Raw genomic sequence first — 13,181 nt, forward strand, 5'->3', positions numbered from 1 at the left:
AGCCCTGCAGACAACCAAGTCAGTGCAGAAGGGGTTGGAGGAGTTACTCCAGGTGCTGGAGCAGCAGTTCCCCTGCAGCCTGTAGAGAGGCCCCTGGTGGAGCAGGCTGTCCCCCTGCAGCCCATGGGTCCCACATGGAGCAGATCTCCATGCTGCAGCCCCCCCATGGGTGGAGGAGCCCCCGGTGGAGCAGGTGGATGTGGCCTGGAGGAGGCTGCGGCCCATGGAGAGACCCCGCAGGAGCAGGCCCCGGGCTGGAGCTGCAGCCCATGGAGAGGAGCCCACGCAGGAGCAGGGGATCTGGGGGGAGCTGCCGCCCACCTGTGGGGGTCCCGTGCTGGAGCAGTTTGCTCCTGGGGGATGGACCCCGTGGGACGGAGCCGTGTGGGAGCAGTGCTTGAGGAGCTGCTGCCTGTGGGCAGCCACTGCAGGCTCAGTTTGGGAAGGTTGGCATCCCATGGAAGGAACCCCAATAAATTATATGAATTTCCCAATGCTGAGTTTGTTTTGCCCATGATGATAACTGTTGAGTGATCTCCCTGTCCTTATCTCAACCCTTGAGCCCTTTCCATTGTATTTTCTCCCCCTTTCCCTTTGAGGAGGGAGAGTGAGAGAGCAGTTGTAGTGGACAATGCTTGGTTGACCTGTGAAACTTGCCACGACAGGCAGCTGTGAATGCTAAAGGCCTACCTAGGTTTAAGGAAAGATGGCCAAGTGCCTGATAAAGAATCCCAGCAAAGGTTATTAGGTGAGTAGAAACTACATCTGCCACAGGAAACCTCTGAGTTTAAAATATTAGTGGTAGGGAAAGTGCTCAAAGGGACTACTTGATATAGGGCTTGATCTTGCCCTATACTAATTCTCTTTCAGAGCCTTTTGGTCTAGAAAAGCCTTTGGCCTGACCCAGTGTGAAAGTGATTATGTTCAAGAAATTGCTTGTAAAACATAACTACCTGGTAACATTAATTTCTATCCTCCCTTGTCAGCTAAACTGGGAACCCTTCAGCTCATTTTCTCAGGTACATAAATAATTAGTATTACACTTTTAAGTTGTACACACAAGCAGCAACAAAAGCAGACCTGCAAGAAAATTAACATTTTGAAGAAATCAACTCAAAGATTTTAAATGAAACTTTAGGCTGCAGTTCCTGGCCAATGCCTTGTTTCCAACCTACTTATATAATTAGTTCCACTAAATTTCAAAAGTTAAGTCTTCGAAAGGAAGGATATTCTTATGATTACGGCAACAAAATAGCACTCTGGAGATCTCAACTTGATCTCTAGCAATGCCACAAATTTCCTGCCGGTTTTGGCAAATCAAGAGGGCCATCATCTAGCGCGAGCTGATTTCAGTAGAAGAACTCACTGAGTTGACTCTGGTTAAGAGTCTGGTTGACTCTTGCAAAAGTCTTTAATGAGTGAATTTTTTCATGTGGTGCACCTGCACAGCACAGGAAGAACTGTGTTGTAGGGCAGGGGGCTGTGGGACACCAGCTGGGACTCCTGGTTCCTCCATGGGGGCCTGCAATGGTACAGGACCCACAGACCCCCAACCAAAGGTCTCTGCCTTGGCAAGGGTGAAGAAAAGGCACCAAAGCTCAGCTCCAGTGCTGGGTTTTCTGCCTGTCTACAACCACACGGGCTCCGGGAGCCTGGGCAGGGGAAGACAGAGGCATTAGACCGAGTGGGAGGAAGAGAGGGGAGAAGAGGAGGGAGGTGCTGGGAGGGCTGGGGCCCTGATGAGCGGGGCTGAGGCTCCTGAGGAGCGGACCCAGCATGGCCCGGGCGGGGAAGGCGCTGCGGGACCCCGAGGGAAGGGCGGGGAGACCCGGCCCGGCCCCAGCTGGTATCACCCCGTCTCTCCGCGGCGCTGCGCCTCCCCGCCCCGTGCCTTCATCCCACCCCATCCCACCCGAGGGGATCTCCTCTCAGCCCTCCCCTTCTCTCCCTGCCGTCCTCCCTTTCAATTTTTTTTTTTTTCTTCCCTTTTTCCATCCCCTCCCCCGCCCGGGAAGACCCGGCAGCTCCCCCCCGCCCCGTCCTCAGTAGCCGCGGGTGCTCGGCGGCGGCGGGTGCCGGGACCGGGGGCGGCGGGGCAGGGCAGGACAGGGCAGGACAGGGCAGGACAGGGCAGGACAGGGCAGGACAGGGCAGGGGGTCTCTCACAGCCTGGAGGTGGCCGCTTTTCCTCCCCTGGGTTCCATCGGAGCCAGGTACGGCCCGGGGGGAGGCTGCCCGCACCTGGCCGGGGCGGCAGCCGCCGGGGAGCGGGGCAGGAGGAGGGCTGGGGGTGGCCGCGTCCTTGCCACCGGGCAAAATTTGGGGGGGCTGAGGGGTGTCGGTGCCTGGGGCTTGTGCAGGATTTGGTGTAAAGCCCCTGCCGCGTTAGCCTGAGGGATGCAGTTTTGATAGGACTGAAAAGCGACACGTTGCTCTGACCCTCTCCACCCCCCCCCCCCCCCCCCCTTTTTTTTTTCTTTTCTTTTTTTAACACGGGCGACTAGCAGGACAGACGAGAGGGGCACACTTATTCCACTTTCAGGAGGTTTTGCCTCTGTACAGCTTCGGCTGTAGGCACGGAGGGAGCCTCTTCGCATTTCAAAACAACCTCTCCTTTAATTCTGATTCACCCCCGCAGTATTTGTGCTACCATTCCTGCTCTCTTTTTTGGAATTGACACTAATTTTATCCAGATTCGTCACCGCTGGGAGCAGATTTATCTCGGAATCGCAAGAGAGCTGTGCCAAGGTATTTAACTTTCAGGCTCGGGAGAGAGGGAACTCCTTTGGATCAGCCACAGCAAGGCAGAGCCTCCCGCGGTCACGCCTGAAAGCAGGACCAGAGGATGGCTAAGGAGCTTTAGCGAGTGGGAGCCTTCCCCTCCAGATCCTCGGCTTCTCCCAGGAAAACACCGGACTTCCAAGCGCTTGATGCACACAAACGGTGAGCAGAAGCGGAGCGGGCGATGAAAAAGCAAAGACCCAATTTTTTTTCCCCCCCCTCAATCTCTGTTTCTCTGCTGATGTCCCCCCAGGGCATCAGGCTCGGGCAGAGCCGCCGGGGACGGGGACCCAGGGCAAGTTCAGACCCGGCAGCCGCTCAGCTCGTCCCGGACCGCAGCGGGATGGGGCTGTGGAGTTGGGGATTTTCCCTCTTCGGCCCCCTCCCCAAACCTGGCAGGGGAGGAGGGCGCAGCCCCGGGCAGAGAGGAGCGGGGGCTGCCTGGTGGCGAGCCCCGGGGCTGGGAGAGGCTCCCGGAGAGGGCTGAGCAGGGTTGCAAAGAAAGTTGCAAAGCGCTCGTGCTCTGCCGCTTGCCCCCGAAAGGAGCCGTTCCGGTCTGAGCCGTGCCGAGCCGAGCTGTCCCGTGCCGGTCTGAGCACAGCCCAACTGAGCTGTGCCCGTCCAAGAAGTACCGAGCCGTGCCGTGCCGGTTTGAGCCCAGCCGAGCCGTGCTGTGCTGAGCCGCTCCGAGCCGTGCTGAGCCGTGCCGAGCCGTGCTGAGCCGTGCCGCTGTCCGGGCGCGCCACCCAGCGGCTGCCGACACAGGTTGGCCGGGGGTTCTCCCTGCCCCCGTGGGGAAACAGAAATCATTTTTCGTTCTTTATTTTTTTTTTCCTTTTATTTTGTTTCTTTTTTTATTATTTTAATTTCCTTTTTTTTTTTTTTTTTTTTTTTTTTTTGGGTGTAATTTCAGGAACCCACAAGAGTTTTCAAAAAGCCTTGTAAAATTTGTTCTTCTTATGCCTACTGAAGCAGCTTAAATTTTGTAAGAGCCAGGAGTCACTGTGTTTTTTTATTTTTTATTTTTTCTCCATAAGCGGGAGTGCAGGATGAAATCTGTGCACTGACATCCAGAGGAGTGAAGGGAGCAGTGGTGGATAGGGTTAGGGTGATGGCTTCTTGCAGGAAGTATGAGATTTCCAAAAATGTCCTCCCTTTTGCTTTGTCAGTGCACAACTGTCAATTCCAGCTTTCAGACCATTTAAAGAACAAGGCCAAAAGCAGTTAAGGAGCTGGGTAGTGTTTCAGCTTATCATATTTTGTGGTCTGAGAACTGCATCTGAATTTTTGCAAGTCTAATGTGAATTGTGCTGACTTTCCTACAAGCCCAGGCTGCTCTGAACAAACCAAGATAAAACACCATGAGGCAGTAGGACAAAACTTTTCTTCTGTTTAAGCTACACTGACAAATAAATTCAGCCTGGGGTAGCCTGAAGAGAAGCATAGTCCAGGACTGCCAGTCTACAAACCTTCTGATCATTTGAAGTGCATTCTTCCGGAGTCATATAGGTCATACTGACGATATTTAAATGATATCCTGAAGAGGTAGAACACAGGATGTTTCATAAGTGCAGAAACAGTTAATGATAGAAACAGGACGTGAGAAGAGCTGAAAATGCCTTTACATGCATGGCAGCTGGAATGAGGACAGAGTCCTTGCACTTATCCACTGGGCTTGGTAATCAGGGGGAAAGTATCAAAATTTTCACAACACCAAGACTCTCTTTCATTTTCTGGTTTTTATCTTCTTCTGTCTTCTCTGAAGCAATTCATCCTGTCATAAAGGCAGAGCTGACTGAAGGCTTCTAATTACTGTAACCCAACCCAAAATTTATATGGGAAAAGAGCAAAGAAAAAGAGAGGGCAGAGCCTGGGGTTTGGAGGAAGAGCAAAGAACAGCGTGGCAGAAAGTGAGAGTAAGATTTTGGGGATCTTTTTGTCCTCCCAGCTTATAGCCTTATTCCTTCTCCCTTTCTCTCACCATGCAGTCATGTCTTTGCAGCCATCTACACAATTCCATCCTTGCTACCTGGCAAGAGAAATCCCTGCGTTCCCCCCTGTGCCAACAGCCTGTGCTGGCCATAGCAACTGTTGTCTTTTCCCGTGCTTGATGTTGTCCTTGCTTAAGCAGTAAAGTTCTGGTTAGTAAACAGACCTTGAGTGCCTGGCTGTAAATGACAATGCTGCCTACTGGGACCACTCTGCCCTGTAATGAAAATTACCATTTTCATCAAGCTCCTTGGCTTGGACTTCTTCCAGTTCTACTGAAGCATAGTTGCCCATTTAGTTCATTACAAAAAACAAGTAGCTCATTAAAAATGATGGAAACCATGGTGTCCAAGACTGTCTTTATAAGTACTGAGCACTTGAGTATAGTGTTTCAAACAGGAGGCTGTGATGCATCTATTCAGGGTTGTGTGTTTTGTTTTGTTTTATTCTTTTTAAAGAGTGGCTGAAAGGAGGCAGGGTACTTACCCATTTGCTTGTAGGATGTCTCTGTGCAAAGCAAAGTTCGTTATGAATCCAGCTGGGAAGGCTTCAGCCATCTCAGTGGAATGACATCAACCGAGGCACTTCTAAGACTTTCTATATGAACTAGCAGTTAGTGAATTAACTTTCCTTAGTGCTCACAAAATTCAGCTACAGAAAACTATCAAACACCCAGACCCTGAAGAAGAGCTGAGAATGGGAGGAGCATTTTAGGAAGAGAACCTAGAAAAGGCATTCTCAAGCCTGATGGAAGCAGCAAGTTTCTTCATACCTTGTATCTCTTCAACATCTATATTAGGACAAAGCATATTTAAATCTGCATTTCCACATTAATATCACATGATTTACCATCAAGTCATGTTAGCCTCTGACAGGCTCAACATGAAGAAAAGGAGATGCTTTCTAATGCAAGTAGTTAAGCAGTGGAAACCTTCAATGGAGAACATTGTGGGTACAAGATTTTGTGGGTGTTCAAGGGAAGACTGGGTAACCTATTGAAGAGAAATCCACTGAGGTTTACTCACACTACAGAAACTACCTCTGGCTTAGATTCTGTGAGATGCAAGTGGTTTTAAGTGAAGAGAATATGAGGGAGGAGGGCCATACCTGGTTGCTCTATTCATGTGCTTTGTGGTAGGCATCCGCATTTGGCCAGCATCAGAAACAAGATGTTAGGCTAGATGGACCTATGATCAGGCCAGGAAAACCATTCCTACGTTCTCATCATAGAGAATTTATTTTGACACCTTATTATTTATCTATAAATATGTAAAATTCGAATTCCTCTTCAAATTTAGTACTAATTAAGCAATAATAAAACAATACTTTGAAAGTAATGCTGCATATAAAACTTAGTGCTTACATATGTGCATTTTTGCAATACCAATAAACTAGACTGGTATGGCCAAGTGGTGTCTCCCTGCAAAATCTTGCTACTGGGATGACTGCTCTGCTTTCAAAATCCTCAAATATCTTTCAGTATGATTACATGCACCCCAGAGCTTAGGCCTGTGAGTCACTGTAATTTCCAGATGTCTTACAAAAGTTCACACATCTTCTCCAAAACCTGAGTTAGCTACTTTAAAGCCAGGGTAATTATATATATGGTATTGTAAAATGTGTTTCAAGTATATCCAAATAAGTAAACTCTAGGTCAAAGTCAGTGTTCCACGCAGGCTAAGGTAAAAAGTATCAAAAGCTACACCAACACAAAACTGCCCTCTGAATTTGGCTTTAGAATCAACAACCTGCATTTGAGCCATAGTGCATAGTTAGCTAAAAAGTGATAGCTGTTACCTCTCACAGGCAAGAACTATGTCTACATGGTGTAGATGCCTCAAAATTATAGTTGTTGGTCCATTGTTTGGCTTTTAAAGTGATGTTACCACTTCTTTTTCCATGTTACACACATGCTCCTCTGGTTTTTTCATGCTGTATCTTTAGCTAGCCTGTAACCAGGTTATTTCACTGTGTGGGGCTACTCATTCTAAACAAAGCTCCAGAAAATGCAAGAGGTTGTCTTTGCCCTGATTTATACTCCCATCACAATGCAAACCAGAAAGCTTAACCACATACATACCCTTGAATTGCTTGGCTTTTAAAGTTTAATCATAGGCTCTTTCTTTCTACACAGCTGAGGTTTCCTTGTAATTGGAATAAAGGATATGAGAATGGAGTGCAGCTTTCCTGATGGCAGCGGTTAGTAGCTGGTTAATGCCACTGATAGCACTGCAGCCAAAGGAGAAAAATGGTATTTTCAGTAATGTTTTGAGCTCAAAATCAAGAGTTCTGAGTTCGGTTTCTGGCTCTGCCACAGACTTCTAGCAATTTCACATTCTTTCTGCATGTTTCCCAGCTACGGATGAGTATAATATGTTTTGTTTTGTTTTGTTTTGTTTTTGTCTTTCTGATTTAAAGTGTTAGCTCTTTGTGTGGTGTGTCACCCTATCTAGGTGGGCCTATCCACATGTGACCATAAGACACAGACAGTAGATTTTCTTCAGACTTTGTGGGATCCTGCAGGAAAAAGGCATGCCATGAGTCAGCAGACTTCTCCCTCCTACTTGGCTGGGCTTTCCTGTGTGTATATATTGCATGATTATGTTTTTAAGATACTGAGATAACTGCATGTATTTCAACTGCATATTTTCAAATCTCTCTGTCTTGTTTTAGAAAAAAATAGACAAAATGGAGCACATGTTACTGCTCTTCATATTTTTCTTGCCTACATTGGGTCTTGCTAATGGAACAGAAACTGAACAAGATTTTACTTGGCACTTAAAGAAGATTCCCCAAATTGTGAGTGAAAGAACTTTCTCCCTTGACAGCCCTAAATTCGAAGCAAAACCCAACTTAGAGCTGAACAGTGTATGTGGAATTGAGTGTCAAAGAAAATTGCCAGTGCCCAGCTTGTCTGACTTGAAGGACCTCTTATCCTATGAGACTGTTTTCGAGAATGGCACGCGGACCCTGACTGAAGTGAATGTCCTTGGACTAACACATGTTTCAGCTGGAAACACAACTACACATAAGTCATTGAGGAAGAAAAGGCAGATATATGGAACAGACAGTAGGTTCAGCATCTACGACAAACGCTTTATGACCAACTTTCCCTTCAACACAGCTGTGAAGGTCTCCACTGGCTGTAGTGGCATTCTCATTTCCCCCAAGCACGTGCTAACAGCTGCCCACTGCCTGCATAACGGCAAGGATTATGTTAAAGGCAGCAAAAGACTGAGGGTGGGCCTGATGAAAACAAAGTCCAGAGGTGATGGCAGGAGACGCAAAGGAGCTAAGAGAAGTAGGAGAGGAGCTTCTGAGGCCCAAGAGGATCCTAAAGTTGACACAGGACTGAGGCGGCGATCCAAAGGTGGTGGGAGAAAGCAGAGGAGATCTGGGAGGAAGCAGGAGACCTCGGATGGCATGCCCTCCTTTCAGTGGACCAGAGTGAAGAGTACCCACATCCCAAAAGGCTGGTTTAAGGGTGTCTCTGGGGATATTGCCCTGGATTACGATTATGCTGTTCTTGAGCTCAAGCGTCCCCACAAAAGGAAATACATGGAACTAGGAATCAGCCCAACCATCAAAATGATGCCTGGGAGCATGATCCACTTCTCAGGTTTTGACAACGACCGATCTGGGCAGCTGGTCTACAGATTTTGTAGCATTTCTGATGAGTCCAATGATCTCTTTTATCAGTATTGTGATGCTGAGCCCGGCTCCACTGGATCTGGCATCTATCTCCGTCTTAAGGAGCCAAACAAAAAGAAGTGGAAACGCAAGATCATTGCTGTTTATTCAGGCCATCAGTGGGTGGATGTCAATGGGGAACAGCAGGATTATAATGTAGCAGTAAGAATTACTCCTCTTAAATATGCCCAGATTTGTTTCTGGATACATGGGAATGACGAGAATTGCACACAAGGCTGAAGAGAGCTGAAATTAACTTGCCTAGCACCCAAATTATAATAGAGTGAAAATCTTCTGCCAGCAGTTACCGAAAGAACATCACTCTACGTCAGGATGCTTTTGAACTCAAAGCTTGCAAGTAATGTTACGGTGACTTGAGTAATGCTGAATGGTTGGGGAGCGGGTAGAGTTGTCAAACAAAGTATTTTTAATTGTAATCAACCCTAGATCTGCACTTAAAAGCCCAAACTATATTTATATCCACAATTGTGATAAATTCAAATCGTTCATGTCAGAAAAAAAAATGACTACACTTGTATGTCATTTTTTTTCCCCAAGGGAAGGATTGAAGCTTCTCAAATTGGTATCCAACAATATATGCTTTTTCAATGGATTTTCTTTTCTCAGGGTTCAGTTCCAATTCTTCAAATTCAAGTTTTGTGTACATCACTTTACCATCTGTGCAGAATGATCCAGAGTACTGCATGAGACCAAGAAATTATTCTGGCATTTTCTGAAGACCACAGCTTCATGCTGAAAAACAGCAATCTAGTTTGTGCTTGTTATTTTGGAAAGTTTCCTAATCTGGTTGCTGGAGGAACACTCCCATGGAAACCCCAAATTTTTGTAGCTGATGACTAGACCTAAAGGGCAAGTTTTCACTTCATTGCTCAGTAGAAAAAAACAAAGAGAAATTAAAGAACATAGAAGTTTCCATGTTTGGGAGAAGAAGAAACATCTGAGCATAACTTAATGCTTTTTTATACCTTCTTTGAGAAGCAATACAAGTCTTAAATATATGTATTTGTTTTCTAATTAGTATTTGGAAAACTGTAGCTTTAGCTTCTTTTCAAACGTTTATCTTTCCCATTAGGCAAGGTCACTGACTTCAGAAGTGGCTGTTTGACAATCATTTGGAGCTTCACTTCAAAGCCACAGATGAGAGTTTTGTTGGGTGCTAACCATTTTTGCAGGTTCTTAAAATTAGTTTATAAGAATTCAGCTGCATAGATAGGATACTCTGGGTATTAGACTGGGAGTTGGAAAGCAATATTTTGGCATGTCTATATGGTTTTACAAAGTTTTAATCATGTCATATTCAGGCTCCACCTCAACATAAGTCACAGGGTTAAACTAAAAAATTCTCCCAACCACATTATACCACCTTCTGAATGGTGGAAGAACTACCCTGTAGATGATAACAGTTATCTTGCTCAGTAGCAGCAGTAGGTATCAAAAACTTTGGTTCAATATGATTGCTGAACCACACAGTTAATGAAACAAGAGAGCTTGACTTTGATGCGTGAATTGCCTTTTTAAAAAATTGGATGCTGTTTATTGCCACACAAGTCTTAATCTTGTATTTTGTATCAAGATTTTGAAGCGCACAGGATTGTTATGGTGCTATGTTAATCTAATATAAAATAATATTTCAAATCACATCCATTCTATTTCAGATCACATCCATTGGGTTTCGTTACTTTTATAATTATTCACCATTGCAATACTTAATTTTTTGATGATTAGGTTTATACTGACCAAAATTAATTTTCTTCCTATGCAGAAGAAAAAAAACAAAAACAAAAACAAAAAAACAAAACAAAACAAAAACAAACAAACAAAAAAAAAAAACGAACAAAAAAAAAACAAAAAAAAAAACAAAAACAAACAAACAAACAAGATTTTAAAATATGATTTGTTTCTTGGTATATTTGAAATTTGCTTGTAACATTTTTCAATGAAATATGATCATTGTTAGTAACCCACTTTTTTGTAGATGATTGAAAATATAAAACCTGACACTTTGAATGTGCAGGCAACTTTCTTTCACATATTATTACCAAAGGATCAAAATTGAACAGTTGTTTCCATACCATAACTCTAGCAATATTTCATTGATTGGAAGAAATCTCACTTTAAAAGAAATTATTTCTTTCAACTTTAGCCTTTCCAGGCAACATTTAACTTTTTTTTAAAAAAAAAAAAAAACTTGTATGATTGTTTGCAAAAAACTAATATTTTTTAAAGTTTAGAAATTAATGTCTAAGGTTTTAAAGTTAATTATATTTTTTGTTGTTGTTAACATCTCTATGAAGACATACAGCTTCACTGACTAATTTTAAATCACCTCAGTCGAATATTTAATGTTCTTGCTCTATGCAGCAGGCCTACAATATTCCTTAGGTGGCTCTATAATGTGTTTCTTACGTGCCTTTTTCCATAGTTACTGAAACAAATAAGGTACCATACGGTTAATCAATATAAGTCAGCATAGCTCCTTGGATTTTGTTACAGTTTTATCCTCAACATCAATTTGGGTCCAAAACAGATCAAGATAATGTAGCTTAGTAAATCCATTGGTTGGGGAGTCTTCTTTAGGTGTGCTCATATAGGAAAGGAAATACCATGATTTCTTTATTAGTTTGGGAATCAGGGACAAGGTAGGAATGAAAAATGTTGATATCAACTTTCAAATGGTCTTGTTCTAATAATCATCTGCTTTAAATACCTCAGCCACAACCTGAAATTCTCATACTAGGCTGGTAACAAATGTTTATCCTCAGAGGATGTCCAGTGCCTTATTTAAGGTACTAAGAGATTGAAGAGGCTGGGCAGCGCAACATAAGAATTAATCACAACTATATATATACATATTCAAGCCTCTGTGTCTGAGTGCACATGCAGAGACACATGCAAGCATGGCCTTGGAAAGCACCCACTCTTTTGTCTGGGCCAGCACCTTCAGGCAAGTGGAAGACATGAGTGGCCAAAATGTTCATGCCTGTCATATCCTAATGCCAGACAACATTTCAATCTGCTGCTTAGCCTAATAAAGGAAATGCTTTCTGTAGGTGTTGTTACTGCTTACTACAGGAACTTCCTAAATAGTTCATAAATCAGGTATTTAAGTACTGGTGCGTGCAGCCCCAGAGGCCTGCATTAGGCTATTGGTACCAGCCACTGCAAGTGGGACAAGAACTTTTGAGCTGTCAAAATCTCAGATTGCCTTCAAAGAACTGCAGTTGGTATCTTGTTATCTATGGGAAAATAGAGGAGGGCGTGTTCCTAGTAAGGAGTATAGTGCACAGGCATCAGAGCTGGGTTCCCAGCATAGAAGTGGACACATCCCTTGCAATGTTTCTGCAAATAATTTTCCCCTTTTTCAAGTACTGGAGTAGGCATTGTTTGTTTTCCTCAGTACTAATGCTTTTCCATAAGAGTTGAGCTTTTCCTTTAACTGCTTTTCTGGCATTAGGGGGAAAAAAAAGAAAGAAAAAAAGAAAAAAAAAAAAGAAAAAAAAATAGCTTAGACAAATCCCTTTTCTGCTAAGGAGCTACTGGCGATTTGTAAGCTTTCCCCAGGCCAAGGATACGCCTCACATACAAACCATTAACACACCCAGACCAGCTTCTGCAAGACACTTGTGCATGTGTTTAGTTTTGGGCTCTGAGAAGTATAATGGAAGCCAAGCAGGTTCTCTGGGATGTGAAAAATTAAGTCTGTTTTATCTTACAAAAGAAAGACACAATGTTAGGTAACAAAATTTATTTCTGTTATGTGAGGTATGCGGTACCCAATGCTTTCAAAATTGCTTAAAGCTTCTCCTTGACTCACTTCATAACTTACCCATGCAAATTCTACGGATTTATGAGTCTGTATAGAGTATGAATCAACCCAGAATATGGCCAAGTAGGAAAATAATTCATCTAAAAGTGGAGGAAAGAAGCAGCTGGGGTCTTCCTCCTACTCTGCTGATAAGGGATCAGCTTGCTGCAAGCAGCAATTACTACAGAAAGAGGCAGCAAAAGAAGTTGATGTTACAGAAGACCAGGAAGAAGGAGGTGGTGTACGAAGGATAAAGAAAGTGAAAAGTAAATGGCCGTGAGGTAGCAGAAGGACCTACTGTAAGAAAGAGTTGGCAGGTGGGAAAGGCACGTTAAGATGTAAAAGTCATAAGTTGCATGGACATCTCCTCTCACTGTTAAGCATGGGGCTGTTCTTCCCAGCTAAAAGCACCAAGGAAAGGGCTGTGAGAGGGAGGGTTCAGGTTCTGGCAGAGACCACTGACAGGCAGCTGTTGTGGACCCTGACCTACAGTCCTTGCCCAAAGTCGCAGGGATTTTGCTTGTGCTCGGTACGTCAGGGTCCTTGGGAAGCAACAGAGCCAAAAGGGTCAGCGGCACAAACCTCCTGGCACACCACGTCACTGAGAGGGTGGTAAGTGATGCCAATTTCTTCCATGTGAACATTTCCAAACCTGACAATTTGGTGGGTTTTCTGCCAAGGCTGTTCCCTGTTTGAATCCCAATCCCAAACTTGAAGTGTTTAATCATTGGTTCTACATTTTGCATGTATCTACAAAGCCTAGCCAATATTTTTTTAAATACCTTTAATATGTTTGGTAGCTTTGTAGAAATGTAGTCAATTCTTTCTAGTTTTAAAGCACAGCATATTGCAGATACTTCCACCTATAATCTACTGGACTAAGGAATAAAATGAA

At 44.3% G+C, this 13,181-nt stretch overlaps 1 protein-coding gene across 4 annotated transcripts; it reads left to right on the plus strand.

Moving 5' to 3' along the window:
* Window positions 1-2,168: 2,168 nt before the first annotated feature.
* On the plus strand, window positions 2,169-10,238 carry PRSS35 (serine protease 35). Of its 4 annotated transcripts, none has more exons than XM_032185381.1 (3): window positions 2,169-2,213; window positions 2,694-2,943; window positions 7,444-10,238. In XM_032185381.1, exon 3 carries the CDS (start codon window positions 7,459-7,461, stop codon window positions 8,698-8,700), a length of 1,242 nt encoding a protein of 413 aa, XP_032041272.1. In that variant the 5' UTR covers window positions 2,169-2,213; window positions 2,694-2,943; window positions 7,444-7,458; the 3' UTR covers window positions 8,701-10,238. The 4 variants fall into 4 exon arrangements, with proteins under 4 accessions (XP_032041272.1, XP_032041273.1, XP_032041274.1 ...); XM_032185382.1 differs by having other exon boundaries at window positions 2,172-2,213; window positions 2,715-2,943; XM_032185383.1 differs by having other exon boundaries at window positions 2,172-2,213; window positions 2,764-2,943.
* Window positions 10,239-13,181: the final 2,943 nt, after the last annotated feature.

The sequence above is a fragment of the Aythya fuligula genome, chromosome 3 (assembly GCF_009819795.1).
Source record: "Aythya fuligula isolate bAytFul2 chromosome 3, bAytFul2.pri, whole genome shotgun sequence".
Taxonomy (NCBI): Eukaryota; Metazoa; Chordata; class Aves; order Anseriformes; family Anatidae; genus Aythya; species Aythya fuligula.

Coding starts and splice junctions, on each gene's coding strand:
- PRSS35 (XM_032185381.1), top strand. CDS start 7,459: ATGGAGCACATGTTACTGCTCTTCATATTTTTCTTGCCTACATTGGGT.